This window comes from Ambystoma mexicanum, chromosome 8 (assembly GCF_040938575.1).
Source record: "Ambystoma mexicanum isolate Mex_15411 chromosome 8, UKY_AmexF1_1, whole genome shotgun sequence".
Classification (NCBI taxonomy): Eukaryota; Metazoa; Chordata; class Amphibia; order Caudata; family Ambystomatidae; genus Ambystoma; species Ambystoma mexicanum.
Genome location: NC_090929.1, coordinates 65864482 through 65879901, shown reverse-complemented (window position 1 = coordinate 65879901; position 15420 = coordinate 65864482). Strand labels below are relative to the sequence as shown.

At 49.4% G+C, this 15420-nt stretch overlaps 1 protein-coding gene across 1 annotated transcript in view; it reads left to right on the top strand.

The window, feature by feature from the left end:
* The window catches only part of RAPGEF1 (Rap guanine nucleotide exchange factor 1), a 740344-nt gene that overhangs the window by 379551 nt on the left and 345373 nt on the right, over positions 1-15420 (top strand). The window contains exon 10 of the mRNA XM_069609296.1: positions 3007-3209. Within this exon, the coding sequence (XP_069465397.1) occupies positions 3007-3209 (203 nt within the window). The remainder of the gene's footprint in view (positions 1-3006; positions 3210-15420) is intronic.

Sequence of the window (15420 nt, the reverse complement as noted above, 5' to 3'; positions counted from 1 at the left end):
TTGCCTCAGCAAAACCTGGTCGACCTTAGTCCGCAGCTACAAATCTCTGCTGGGATACTGTCTTCATGTATCACACTGGCCACCAACTGCAGATTACGCATGAGGCCAGTGCAAGAATTCTTGGATGCCAGATGGGTACAAGCTTCAGGCTCATGGGAGGACCGCATCACACTGACGCTAGTGTTCAGGAAGGGCCTGCTCTGGTGGTCAACATCCCACAAAGTGCCCCTTTCAGGCTTCCGGACCATCAGATCACCGTAACCACAGGCGCTTCCCTGGAAGGATGGGGAGCCCACTGCCACGACCAGCACACCAGTGGTTTGTGGTCAGAGTCGGAGAAGACCCAGCACATCAACCTGCTGGAGCTACAAGCAATATTCTGGGCACTGAAAGCTTTCCTCCCCCTCTTCGGAGGGAAGGTGGTTCGGATGTACACGGACAAAACGAAGTCCATGTTTTACATCCGCAAGCAGGGGGACCAAATCGCCACAGCTTTCCAGGGATGCCCAAGCGATCTGGCATTGGACGCTACAACAGAATATGTTCCTGATTCCCCTGCCTCTACCGGAGATCCAAAACACTCTGGCGGACTCCCTCAGCAGGGAGTTTGTTTGTTTGGGCATTTATATAGCGCTACGAACCCTCATGTATATGAGCGCTGCTTATTTCCCACGATGTGTGGTGGTCCTTTATCGACCTCGGAAGAATGAAAGGCTGAGTTTGGCCCTGCTGGGATTCGAACCTGCATCAGCAGGCTCTGCACGGATGTCAAAGCTAGCGCTCTACTCGCTGTGCTATCTGACCGAAGAGTTGCGCTCTTGTCATAAATGGGAGTTGCACGAAGACCAACTACACCTGTTATTCCACAAGTGGGGCAGCCCAGAGATGGATCTGTTTGCCACACGTGACAACAGCCGCTGGGCTTTTGCCAGACGATTTCCCGATCCGGACAGCTTGGGGGAACGCCTTTGCGTTCCCCTGGGAGGGGAAATTCCTGGATGCTTTTCCCCCAATTCATCTGGTGCCACCAGTCCTACAGACTTGCAAACTCATATTAGTGACCCCTGCATGGCCGAACGGTATTGGCACTGGAAGCTCCTGGCCCTTTCGGCGATGGCTCAGATCAGGCTTACCCCTGCACCAGCCGCCCTTGTCCAGGAACCAGGGAACCGTTCTGCACCACGACCCGGCCTCTCTCAATCTGACAGCCTGGCTCCTGTGTTCCTAGAATTTGGGACCCTTTCCCTCCAGGAGGTGCTGGCTAAAGCAAGGGCCCATGTCACTCTGAAATGCTACAAGAGCAAGTGGAAGCATTTCCAGGTGTGGTGCAGAAGGCATCACCTGCGTCCCTAGACCATTAAACCAGAGGAGCTCCTACTGTATCTCTTGTCACTGACTGAGTCTGGTTTTTCACGCACTTCCATGAAAGTGCACCTTGCCGCAATCTCCAGATACTGCTGGTCCTCGGGGAAAGTCTTCCCTCTGGTCCCATCGACTAGTGAAAGAGTTTCTACAAGGTCTGTTTCGTTCATTTCCTACAGTCTGTTGCCCCACAGCAGCCTGGAAACTCGGCATACTGCTCACAAGGCTTATGAGACCCCCGTTTGAGCCCTTGTACCAGGCATTCATCAAGCACCTGTCATGGAAGACTGCTTTTTTGGTGGCAATTACTTCAGCTAGGCTAGTGGGAAGAGATAGTCATTTTCTTCAAAACTGCCTTATTTGATCCACAAGGACAAGGCTGTATTGCGAACTAATCCAAGGTTCATACCCAAGGTACCTACAACCTTTCATCTTAACCAACAGGTGGCGTTACCGGTGTTCTTCGGCTATCCCTCATCTCCAGCAGAGTGCACCCTGCACACACTGGATGTAGTGCGTGCCCTCAAGTACTATGTGGCCCGCACAACGTGACTCCATTTAACAGATCAACTGTTTTGTCGCATTCGGTCAGACAGGGCCCGGCAAGACTGTCTCCAAGTCTTCTATTGCCAGATGGATTGCAGCCTGCATCTCATTCCGCCACCAGCAGGCGTGCAGACCGCTTCCGGGTAGGCCCCAAGCCCATTCCACCAGAGCAGTGGCCGTGACTACTGCTTTTCTCTCAGGGATCCCGCTGCCAGACATCTGTCACGCAGCCACCTGGAGATCGGTGCCCACATTCACCAGATTCTATTGAGTCAACAGGAATTCTGCAGAGGAATCCAGAGTCGGCCAGGCAGTTCTACAAAACCTGTTTGCATAAGGTTGGTAAGTCTCCTGTGGTATGGATGGGAGTTCCCCCCCACCCTTGTGTATTGGTTGTTTTTACTTCTTTGTAATCCATTCACAGCATGTGAATCTATGAAAGATGATCTTCTTTACCATCATGCATTGACCTCTGGATGTTGTGGTGCAAATAAAAAATGCATTACATGAGCTGCTGCCCATCACTTGACGAGCTAACTTAGTGAAAAGTATTTTTTAAAGTCAGCCCGTCTCTGGGACCTGGTTGTTGGACCACAAAGTTCAAGCTGAGGCATGAAAGTAGGTCTCTCTCCATTGCAGGCCTCAGTGTCCCCCTAAAGTTACTTACCTTTCTGAATGCACAAGAATTCAAGATTATTTGCCTACTGGTGGCTAGACACCTTTCTGCACTCTGATATGGAACAGTCCTCCAACGTTCAGCATATCACCACAGGCATAGACAGGGTAGGGCCTGAGTGGACAAGGCACACCCAAAATCTGTAAAGGCCCACTCAGCACGCTGTGTGGGCATTTACAGATGTTAATGTCACTGCGGTGGGCCCAAATACATTAGCTTCAGGCCCCACTAGTGAGACAATCCTGGATACGCCTATGCATATCACCCAGACAACAGGAAAATCATATCCTCTTGGTGGCACTATCCTCAAAGGAGAGCCAGATCGTGGTATCTGACTTCTGGTGCGACCAGACACTTGGTCTTAAACTGTTATGAGTTACGTGTCTATGCACCAGTCATGAGCTTGATGTTTCTTCTTGCAGTGATGGCCTACATGCAGTTGCTGGAAGACTACTCTGAGCCTCAGCCATCCATGTTTTACCAAACTCCTCAGCACGAGCATGTGTACCAACAAAAGAACAAGCACCTGATGGAGGTTTACGGCTTCAATGATTCCTTCAGCAGCATAGACTCTGGGCATGAGCTTGCCCCTCCACCGGCTCTGCCGCCCAAGCAGAGGCAAATGGTAAGTCTATTCCTCCAGGAGATGGAAGCTCAGTCGAGCCTAGGCTTCCACAGTATTAAGCTGCAAGTCTGTGGGATCTAGGGACCACTGAAGCTAGTTTTAGTGTCTCCTTGAGGCTCACAGTTCTACAATCCTCTTAAAGTTTTTATGTCAATATTTTTGGAGAATGTGTCTCTTTCAGCAATCTGTGGGATGTTCATATTTTTTATGCAAAGTGTTTTTTGGTGTGTAGATGGATATGTTTGTGTGTATATTTCTTGTGCTTGTTTCTGTTAGTGACATGCTTTGCACATTCCATAATCTAGTTGTTGGTACATATTTTTACTAGTTGTTTTCTTCAAAAATAAGTTACCCATGAATAGGGGTCTCCTTTTAGACTGTGCCTCTCCTACTTGTGCCGGTTCCCAAAAATGCCCCTTGGCACCTACAGATTTTGTGTTCCACCATGTTTGCAACAGTCAGAGGAGATGAAATGCTGAGGCCATGTATGGTATGAGATTAAATGCGCCTCTGTTTACGCAGCTTCGCCATATAGAATAGTGAAGAGTCTGGGAACTGTTTGTTACCCATAAAGCAGACTGAGCAGTGCAGTTTATTGTTTGTATGGTCTTGTTGGTGCACAAAGAAGGTCCAGTGATCTGCTTGCAGCCCGTATTCTAGTTCAGGAGTCATTGACGTCACATCCTGAGTCAGCTGTTTGTTGCCTCGTGTAATGTTTGACATAGTGGTGTCAACGGCGGTTGAGCAAACGAAGGCTTCTCTTTGTAAGGATGGTACTGTTTGGTTGGGAAGGAGTTCTGTCACCATGTTAGTCTTGCAGCATGCATGCAGAGACCACCTGTGGTGTACTTTCTCTCTCCACAGTACCTCAACTGCCCTGGTGTATGAAGACATGCTGCTGACTTCATCACAGTGCTGAGAACTATCTTTGCTCTACTAGGAGTCGATGGGATTGCTTCTGCTGAGTCTCCTTTATCAGGCTGCAGCTCCTTGAAGCTGCACAAAATGTTAAATCTTGCAGCATTGCTGCCTCATTAAAATTAGCATAACGGGTGGCTAAATCTGTAGAACTTCAGAACTGGCGCCTTTATATTGCTGCCTGAACAGTGGTGCTGACAGTGGTGGTCCATGGAAATTGCATGCGTGTCTTTGGTGTGCTTTTGTTTAGTATTCCAATTTTTCAATTGCTGTTGGTTTGTCCTTCAAACGGACTATCGAGGGCCTGGTGTTTTTTTAAATGCTCAATTCTCTGGCTTTTTTATCACCTTGTCTGAAATTTTGCCTAAATGGTGCAAGAATGCTCCCATATGGGCCCTCCAGCGTGCCCTTGGTCAGTGTACACATGCAGAGTAGAATGCAGTGTGTAGATCATCGCAATAACTGGTGAGCACGCCTAAGCTGTTACCAGGCAGTGCATTTGCAGGGTTGGGGGTCTTTCATCGCTGTGCATAGAAGCCTCCCAAAAATACCAAGTCATTGACGGTAATGTCAGAAATCGATTATTGGCCCACACTCCCATTGAACATTACACAATTTGTCGGATTACTTACTAGTTCCCGTCTCTTGCCCTTTGTGAGGCTGGGCTAACCAGACCACCTGGCCGTGCTCAATTTGCTCATCCGGACAGGGCATCAGACTACTGTGACGAAGTGCCATGGAAACCCTAGAGGTTAATAAACTCTCGACAGGAAGACAGACTAGACCCAGGTAAAGACCTTTCAAATGGATTGTGTCTTCCAATGTACTCCACATCTTTGACATGTAATGTCCACAGCTGTGCACTTCGGAAACTTATTCAGCCGAGGGCATCCTGCGTCGATGTCCCTGGAAGGCCTCCGTTGAGGGCGATGTTATAAATAGGACGCACGGCGCCCGTAGCTTCAGTTCCGTTTTTTCCACAAATGTGTTTGCTTCGAGAACTTGGCGCGCCTCGTGTGTTTCATCGATATTGATGTCTTCTTCTTTGACCTCTCCGACTCTGCGGTCTGGCTTCAAGACTTGCCGGGACTGCAAGTCTACAATGTCGATCACCGGCGCGCATCGCATTTGTTTGTGGTGCTTGGGCGAGAGTCACGACACCGACGACTGGTCAAAATGCCAGTCGCTGACTGCCAAGGCCTTGCGGGAGCGTAAGGGGAAACTCCAGGTGGGTAGGGGTTCTAAACCCAGTAAGTCCCGAAAATCTAAATCGTCCAAGGGGGTTTCCACTGATCGACTGGAGAGGCGATTCTCTGTGTCGGGAGTCGGCCCGGGGATTTCGGTCCCAGAGTGGTTCCTGCCATTCTTCTTCCTCGTCCCGGCATTCCAGGAAGCGCCGTCACCAGTCGCCTTCCCGGTCTTCCTCGGAGGATGGTGCCGCGGGGAAAGTGGCATGACTGACTAAGTCCTCGACTCCAGAGGAATGGGCTGACTTTAAGGAGCAGATGTTAGCGATTTTTCAATCGCAGGGCACGGTTCTGGTCTCGCCTTCTACCGAAGCCGGCAGGGAATGGTCTCGTACTGTGGCTCGCACGCCTTTGGGCTCGGGTCCTCGACGCGACTCGCATCGGGAACCTTCGGGGTCCCGTTAAGATAAGGCTCAGGATAGTCGCAAGAGACGTGCTTCCAGGTCTCGGTCCTCGTCCCCAGTGAGACTGCAGAAACGTGCTAAGGGTTTGAAGCCGGTGTTGACTGTCGGCGCCGTGTCCGTCGGACTTGGATATAGAGGCTTTGCCTTCTTATTAGCCCTCAGTGCCGTCAGCACCTTTATCGACGCCGAAGCTTTTGGCGCCCTCAACGCCTTCAGGGATTTTTTCCCGACATTTACCGTTGGAGGTCCTGGATGTGGTGGATCCTCCAAGGAAGGCTACTGCTAAGTCTGTGAGGCCTGTGGTGGACTCCAGACCCTCTTCTGTCCTGAGGCAGGGTTTTTACTTCCCTCTTGATGACATATATGAGCAGGAGGAAAGGTCTGACTTTGAGGACCCTGTTGAGCCTGAGGGGGCTCCTGTGTTTTCTGGAGACAGTCATTTGGAGGAGTTGAGGCAAGCCCTTCATGATGCCAGTGGGCTGGACACTTCTCCGTAAGTGGAATTTGGCAGGCCTGAGCCTGGGGCTCATGCTGAGTCGTCTTACAGGAGGCTCATGGCTAGGGTCACGGAGTATCTGGGCTGGTCCTGTCCTCCTGAAGATTTCGTACAAGATTATCTGACGGACATTTTAGATCGAGATCCTTCCTCTGACCCCGTGTTACCTTTTCATCTCACTTTACATAAAAGGGTGGCAGCTGCTTGGCAGTCACCGGAATCTCTTTCGGCTGTGAACAAATCGTTGACTAAGAAATACCGCCCTTCCGTTAGCGACCCCAGCTACTTATCTACTCACCCCACTCCAGAGAGTTTGGTGGTTCAGGCTGCTACGGCCACCTCAAAGCAGGCGGCGTACCCTACCATCCCTCCTGATAGGGACAACAAACGCTTCGATGGTTGGGCTCGCAAGGTATTTTCTGCAGGGAGTATGGCATTGAAATCAGCCAATTCCACTTGTGCCTTAGCAGGGTTTTCTCACACTCTGTGGAACTGTTTCTCTAGCGGCTGAGCATATTCCCGAGGGCGAAGAAAGGGATGGGTTCCTTGCTCTCGTGCAAGATGGCAAGGATGCCATGTGTGAATCCCTTCAGCCGGGTTTGGACACGGCTGACCGTGTTAGCCGGTCCATGGCTTCAAGCACTGTTATACGCAGATTTGCGTGGTTGCGGAAGGTGGATTTTGCCCATGATGTGGATGTGCGAGCCCGTCTTTTGAACGTGCCTTTTGATGGCGCCCATTTGTTTGGCAGCAAGGCTGACGAGAGCCTTGAGAGGTTGCAGACCTCCAAAGCTGCGGCAAAATCTTTAAGCGCAGCCGTGCGTCAACCTCCGCCTTTTCGTCCTAGGGGACAGCAGTGGAGGGGAGGTTCTTTTTCTTAACTACTCCTCCTTTGGTAGAACGAGAGGTGCCGCCAGTCAAAGGGACCAGTGAAAAGGTTCCCGTGGTGGATGGGGAAATAGAGGTGCCAAAGCCGCTGAGGCAGCTGCCTCGTTGCCTTCAGGCGCTGCTGCAGCCGCTCCAAAACAGTCATGAGGCCATGTCCCATGGTTCTCAGGTTGGGGGCAGGCTCAGTCTCAGCATCTCGAAGAATGGCGAGCCTTTACTTTGGAAGCGTGGGTTCTGGAAACTATCGCCCATGGCTACTGTCATCCCTTCCTAAAGCAGCCTCACAACAATCCACCGGGGAATCTCTTTGAAGATTCTGGATCCGCTCCTGTGCAGGCAATCTTGACCCTGCTAGAGAAAGGTGCTATAGAACTGGTGCCTGTAGCGGAGAGGAACAAGGGATGGTATTCCCCTTATTTTTTGATCCCAAAGAAAGACGGGGAATTGAGACCCATCCTGGACTTGCGTTGGTTGAACAAACTTCTCAGGAAGGACAAGTTCAAGATGGTCACTCATTCTCAAGTCCTTCAGGCCCTTCAACTTCAGGATTGGTTCGTGTCTTCGGACCTACAGGATGCTTACTTTAGTGTCGATCCATCCCAAGCACACAGTACCTGAGGTTTGCGGCTGCTAACTTGCACTTTGTTTCTGGTCCTGCCCTTCGGATTGACCTCCGCCCAGAGGTTCTTTACCAAGATAATGGTGGTGGTGGCAGCGTATCTCAGGTGAGGGGAGTTCATGTCTACCCCTATCTGGACGACTGGTTGATCCGTGCACGTTCTCCCGAGCAAGCATTGGATCACCTCTGTCACCTGCCGCTCCCTCCACAGGCTGGGCTTCTCCCTCAATTTCAAGAAGTCGCATCTGACACCTTCCCAACAGCTCCAGTATATAGGGGCTGTGTTGGACACGTCCTTGGGGAAGTGCTCGCCTCCCAAGGTGAGGGCTCATCACATTGTGCAGATGGTGGACAAGTTTCAACATGCCCAGAGTCTCCCGGCTTTTGAATTCTTAAGGTTGGTAGGCCGCATGGCATCCTGCATTTTTCTGGTGCCAGTGGCCAGGCTGCGGATGAGATCCCTGCAAGTGGATCCTCAAGATACAGTGGTCACAGTTCTCAGGCAAGATGTCGGATCCTGTTCAGATTCCAATATCGATCTTCTGTGGTGGGCCAACAAAGGAAATCTAATGAAGGGGGAGCCGTTTTGGCAACAGTTGGTCGAGGTGACTGTAGTGACGGATGCTTCCCTCACAGGATGGGGCGCGCATGCCAACGACCTCACCGCCAGCGGTCGTTGATCTCCGTCGGAGTCCAAACTCCACAGGCATGCCCTGAAGGCTTTTCTGCAGTCTGTGCGGGGGAAGAGTGTCCTGATCATGACAGACAACACAGTGGCCATGCATTACCTCAACAAAAAAGGAGGGAGGTAGGGTCACTCCTGTTGTGCAGAGGGGCAATGCAGCTCTGGTTCTGGGCCATAGAGCAGGGAATATCGATCTCGGCAGTTCGTCTGGCCAGAGAAGAAAATGCGGCGGTGGGCGCTCTGAGCAGGCAGAGCACAATCTCTCACAAGTGGGAGTTGGCTCAGGAAGTCCTTCTGGAGATCTTCGCCCTTTGGGGAACCCCTCAAGTGGATCTCTTCGCCATTAGGGCGAACCGGAAGTGCGAGAGATTCTGCTCAGGGGAATTTCCTCCGAGAGCGGCCTCAGGAGACACGTCTGTAGTAGAGTGGTCATTCCCACTACTGTATGCGTTTCCTCCAGTCCCCGTCATTCCTCAAGTGTTAGGGAGGTTACGGAGGTTCGGTTCCCACATGATCCTTATTGCTCGGGATTGGGCCAGCAGAGCGTGGTACCTGGACCTTCTAGAAATGTCCATCTGCCCGCCCCTCTGTCTTCCCTACCGAGAGGATCTACTCTCGTGAGAGGGGGGGGGGTCAGGTTCTCTCAATCTTTAAGTTTGGTATCTGAAAGGTTGAAATATAAGGATTGAGACCTCCCGGATGATGTGATGGAGGTGTTGCTTTCGGCCAGGAGGCCAGCAACGAAATCCCTGTACCGTTGCCGTAAATTTTGCGACTGATGCAGAGGACAAAATATTGATCCTTTACAGTGTTCCATTCCTATGGTTTGCTCTTTCTTACTTTCTTTGGCCCACAGGGGCCTTCGTGTAGGTACAATTAAATGTTACCTGCCGGCGCTGTCTATATTTAAGCACTCGTCTGAAGAATGTTACTTTAAGATTCCTTTGATTTCTCAATTTCTTAAAGGGCTGACTAATGTGTTCCCGCCGTCCCCTTTCCAGGTGCTGGTTTGGAATTTGGATTTGGTTTTGAAATTTCTAATGGGTGTTCCATTTGAACCTTTGCACTCTTGTCCTTTGAGATTATTGTCCTTCAAGACAGTGTTATGGTTGCGGTCACTTCCGCTCGCAGAGTGAGTGAATTGCAGGCACTTTCATCTAAGCCGCCCTTTACAGTGTTCCACAAGGACAGGGTTGTACTACGGGTACGTCCTTCCTTTCTACCTAAGGTAGTATCTGAATTTCATTTGAGCCAGAAAGTGGTACTTCCTGCTTTCTATCCTCCTCCTCATCCTGGTAAGGAAGAGGAGCGACTGCATTGGTTGGATCCTAGGAGAGCTCTGAGCTTTTATATTTCTGGGATGTCCAGGGTCAGAGTGGACGATCAACTCTTTGTGGGATATCCTGGACACCGATTGGGCCAGGCTGTTACCAAACAGACCTTGTCCAGGTGGATTGTCCTCACCATTACTGAGTGTTACCGATTGGCGGGTAAGGACCCTCCTGAAGGGTTGAGAGCTCATTCCACTAGGTGCGTGGCTACTTCCACTGCCCTACAACATGCAGTTCCTAATAGGAATATTTGTGATGCAGCCACATGGGCTTCTATCCACACCTTTGTTAAACATTACGCCCTGGATACGATCCATGGTCAATATAAGGCCTTTGGTAAGGCTGTTCTTTACTCCGCCTTCTGATTGGATATTCTAAATTCTTTTACCACCTCCATTTTTCTGGTACTGGTTTGGGAGTCTGCAAAGATGTGGAATACGTTGGAGGATACAATCCATTCGAAGAACAAGTTACTTACCAACTGGTAACATTCTTTCGATTGGATGTTCCTCCAACGTATTCCACATCGCCCTCCCAGCCTGCCCCTCTGGAGAATTTCCTATGCGATTGCAGCTTACGTTTCCACAAGGCTATATGCAGTCCTGCAGACATTGGATTGGTGCCACACGTTCTGAGGGAAAAAACATAATCTGAGGCTACGGGCGCCGTGCAACCTATTTATTACATCCGGTGACGTCGCCCTCAACAGAGGCCTTCAAGGGACATCGACCCGACGTCATCGACGCAGGACACCCTTTGCCGAAAAAGTTTCCGAAGTGCACAGCTGTGGACATTACATGTCAAAGATGTGGAATACGTTGGATGAACATCCAATCGAAAGAATGTTAACAGTTGGTAGCTTCTTCTTGTCGATAGCAGGAGCTGCACAGCCTTGCTTGTGGGTGAAGTAGATGGGCAAAGGAGGGGATCTGGAGGACAGTCGATGGGGGTGAGGGGGTCCCGTGGTAGATCACTATGGAGGAACTGTGTGGCAGAGAGCGGCGTGCGAGGCGAGAGGCCGATCAAGGATATTGCATACCGCCCCACCGAGATCTGTCTGTCTGCAAAGCCGGAAAGAGTGTCTTGGAAAGAGACAAACTTTTTCAGTTGGGAGGGAGGGGTGGATGGCTGGAGAACTCCTGAAAAGAAAAGGTGCCACGTTATAGACTCCTAACTCCGAGTCAGTGAAACTCTGACCAGCCCAGTGATACACTAGTCAGCAGTAAGTGAGTAGTTGTTAGGGAAAATTCTTATAAATTTGCTAATTCCTCTTTACCTTAGAGACCCCCAGCACTTTTTGCTGGACTCTAGGACTTGGAGAGTGAGAGCTTTTTCCCACTCTCGTGTATTTTACTGTGATTTAACACTGTTTCTTTTTGGTTTTGGAGTCTGACAAACTCCATAAGCATCATCTTTGCATTGTAACACACAGCACCTTCAGTTCAGTGGCACAGGGAAGTCTCTTGGATTTCCCAAAGGTTTAAATACCTTCTCTTGGTGAAACTACTGTTTCCAAGAGCAGTGAAGTGAAATTGACTTTACTTGCATTTTGTAACTTTCTAGACCCAGCACACACCATATTACCATAGGGTGCTGGACGGGTTACTTAGTATCCCCTTTGTCTAGTTTCTCATGTAACAATTTTATGTTACCCCTTCCTCACTGAATGGCTGGTGGCAGTAGTTTACTTTATTACTACCATTGGGTGTTTTTACCGCGGACTGCGTTGGCAGCTTCAGTAAAGCACCAGGTTTGGTCCCTTTGTTCGTTTTGTCTTTGGCTCCAGTATATCTGGCAGGGGCAGCAAGTGAGGGAGGTGCCCAAAACTCCCTGTGCTTAATCCCCTTGGTTACAGGAATGCACTCAAAGGTGATTGGCCAGCTGGCTGTCCGGCAAGGACAGCCACCCTGCTGTGTGATTGACAGCTAGGCTGGAATGAATGGGAGAAACCTGCATAAAAGGCGAGACTTTTTGGCTTGGAAGGCAGAGTCGATCAGTAGACGAAGGAATCCAAATAATAACTTGGAAGAGACGCATGTTGCAACTCCTGGCCGGTTGGTTTGCCCGGTGAAGCCCTGCTGCTGTGCTGTAGCTCCGAATTTGCCTCGACTAGAGAAGCCCTGCAAGGACGACTTCCCCCCTTGAGTTGGTGGGATCAATAAACTCCAAAGTGAACTCATTTGGACATCCTCTCAGAGCTGGCTGTACTTCCACTGCTGCTGCTGCTGCTGGAACCGAAGTTCCATGGAGAGGAACACCAAACGGAGTGCATCACTTTTAAGTTGGACCCGAGCTTGTGGAAGATCCTCCAGACTCCCAGTAAGCAGGACTGACCCATCCCGAGCCACCTCAACAGAGTGCTGGACTCCAGATGCAAGGAAAGTCCAGAGTGGTATCCTAGAGTCCGCTGTGGTGCTATTTGCCGAGACGCGAGGAGCTGAAACAGCCAAGTGCCGCTGAATAGAAGTTTGTCCTTTTCTTCTGCTCACCGCCCCATTGCAGTGTAGGAGTCCCCGGACGTCCTCCCTCTTGTCCCCACGACTGAGACCCAGGAACAACAGGATCTACAGAGCTGCACAGGAACAGAAGCCAGCTGGAACCATTTCTCCTAACCAAAGGTACTGTAAAGTTTGAGAGGACTTACCTCTCGTTGTTGTAGCCTTGCATGATCTCAGTTGAGACTTGTCTTGGTTGCTTCTGTAGAGTTGCTTGCATCTTCTACCTCTCACAAGCCTCACAACTTGTGACCCTACATTGACTCTACTTTTTCTACAGAGACTTCTAAAACATTGTGCAAGACTTTTACTTATCTGCAAGAAGTGCTTCAGCTCACCTAGACTTTTGCCCAATTAACATTGACTGGCCTGGCTTCCTGAATGACTCTTCTCTCCTCTGATTGTGTGTTTTTATCTTCCTTCCAGGAAAGGGTTTACTTAATTTGCATTGGGGTGGAGGGTCCAAAAGTACTTACCTGCTTCCTAATATTTGTGTGATCTCTTGTTTTATTCTGAAATATCTTTACTTTAATACTCATCTCAGTATTGCTCTAAATGTACCAGTGATATATTGATGTCCACAGTGTCCTGGCTATTTGTCACCTGAGGGTGTAGGAAGTGTCTGTGTGCCATCCCAAATTGGTGTTTGCTGATTTAGAGAAACTAAGAGTCTTTATTTTAGAGTGCATTTGTGTGTTCCTATTATATTGCCCCTTCTGAAGAAGGCTTATTCAAACTGACTGTTGTTTAATCAAGAAACCTTGAGTGTAAGTGTTTATTTGGATACTTGTCACTATGAATCTCTGTGTAACTCCCCTACTACTCATGTTGACCCCTCTTGAGATCAGCCTAACTGCTCAGCCACACTACCAACCTGTGTAGTACAGACTTATACCAAGGGTTGGGTTCCTATTGCCTGGAGGTCAAGCTTGTTGTAGTGCACCCAAAGAGTACTGCTCCAAATCTTGCCTAACTGTAGTGATGGTCTACATCAGAGGCAGAGCTCACAACCCGAGGCCAAAGATAGCCGCACTGAATTCGCAGGCAAGAGAAAAGTCGGCGTGCCTGAAAGCAGAGGAGCGAGAGGAAACTCTTGAACCCAATACCTTGTGTCTGAGTGACAAAAATCAACCTGAAAAGACCTGCAGACTAAAAAGAGTGATCTACTAGAACACTGACTCATATTCTGTTAGGGGAATTCAGAGGTGAGAGTAAAAGAAAGTAGAAGGCAACCAGGGGGCAATAGAATGCTGCATGCTGGGAGTGCAGGCTCTGTAGTATCGACCACTGTAATCGATAAACCCAAACTGAGCCACTGTACTCTAGCGGAGATAAGAGTCCAGTGGCACAAAGGGAGCGTACGAGCGAAACACTGCATTTTGTGACATAGGTCATAGCCCTGTGCATTGGCGAAACAAAGTAGAGGACATTAAACTCCTGCACTGGAATGGAGAAAAGAGTTCAGTGGGAAGATAAGAATGTGTATGAGTGAAACCTTGCATTGTACGATATGGAGTCAGATCCCCAAGCATCGCAGAAACTAACAAGAGAACCCTAATCCCCTGTACTTGGGTGGAGAGAAGAAGTCAATCGGAAGAAGAGAGACTGTGTATGAGAGAAATGCAACATCAGGGTATTTAGTCAGATTCCCAATCGTCACACAAAAACAAAGAAGAGATTATCACACCCCTATACTGGGGTGGAGCGAAGAGGTCAGTTGGAACACGAGAGAGAAGGTGTATAAGTTAAAACCAACAAGAGATCTCTTAACCCATGTACTGGGGTGGAGAGAAGAGGTCAGTGGGAATGTGAGAGTGCGTATGAGTGAAACACACCATTCTAGGATATTGCATCAGAGCCTCAAGTATCGGAGAAACCGGGAAGAGAACGCTGAACCCCTGTATTTGGTTGGAGAAAAGTGGTCAGTTGGAATACAAGAGAAGGGGGTATGGGTGAAACACACCAATACAGGATATTGGTGCAGATCCCAAAACATTGCAGAAAACAAGAGAACCTTAATCCCTTGTACTGGGGTGGCGAGACGAGGTCCATTAGAACAGGAGAGAGAGCGGGTGTTTGAGTCAAACACGCCATTCTAGGATAGGGGGTCCGATCTAAAGCATTGAAGAAACCAACAAGGGAGCCCTTTAATCCTCTGTATGGGGTGTAAAGGAGTGTTCAGTGAAACCAGCATATGAGTAAAACACTGCATTTTAGGATATTGCGTTTGAAACACAAGCATCGCTGAAACCAACAACAGAACCTTAAACCCGCTGACTGGGGGTGGAGAGAAGAGTTAAGTGGGATCAGTAGAGAGGGTGTATGAGTAAAACACACTGTTCTAGGATATTTAGCCAGAACCCCAGGCTTCATAGAAACTATCAAGAGATTTTTGAATCCCGGTGAGACCAGTGGCTCAGTCTAGACTAAGCTGGGAAGGCTGCATTTTGGCGCATCGTGGCCTCGTCTCAGGCAACCAAATAAAAATCTCTATAACACTAAACTCTGCGATAGAGTGCGTGCAGGGAGAGAAAGTGAACGAATGGTGCCAAATAAAAGGGACAGTGCCATGAAGCCAAAAAGAAGGAAGAGAGAGATCCTGAGAAAATAGAGTGCAGAGGTGCTCCAAAATGGAAGCATGACCCCACTGTACTGACCTAATCCTCTGACCAATAATAGTGGGACAGGTTTTGCCTGAGGCCATGCGAAGCCCACTCCTGGGCCATGTTCACGGGGCCCTCCGCATTATGGACATTAGCTACTCATACTGGCATATGATTTGGCAGCGAGGAGGAGAGGAAGAGGGGTGGTAGGTTGTGAAACAGAGTTTTAGAAAGCATTGGTCATGTCTTTCCTTTCACTGGATGTCAGGCTTCTTTCAGAGCTTGCTCGCTTGCTTCCTCCAACAGTGATGGACTGGCCTGCAGGGAACTCCTGAGATTTTCCGGTGGGCCTCTGCTTCATGGGCCTCTTTTGTGAGGGGTAGTCTGGTTTTCTGATTTGCATATCCCCTCTCCGAGTCACCCCACCCCTGATTTCCATATGTTCTCATTCCCCACATGTCTTTTGAAGCAAAGAATTTGTCATAAAGCTTACAGTATGTTCCTCACTTGTAACCAGGGCACATG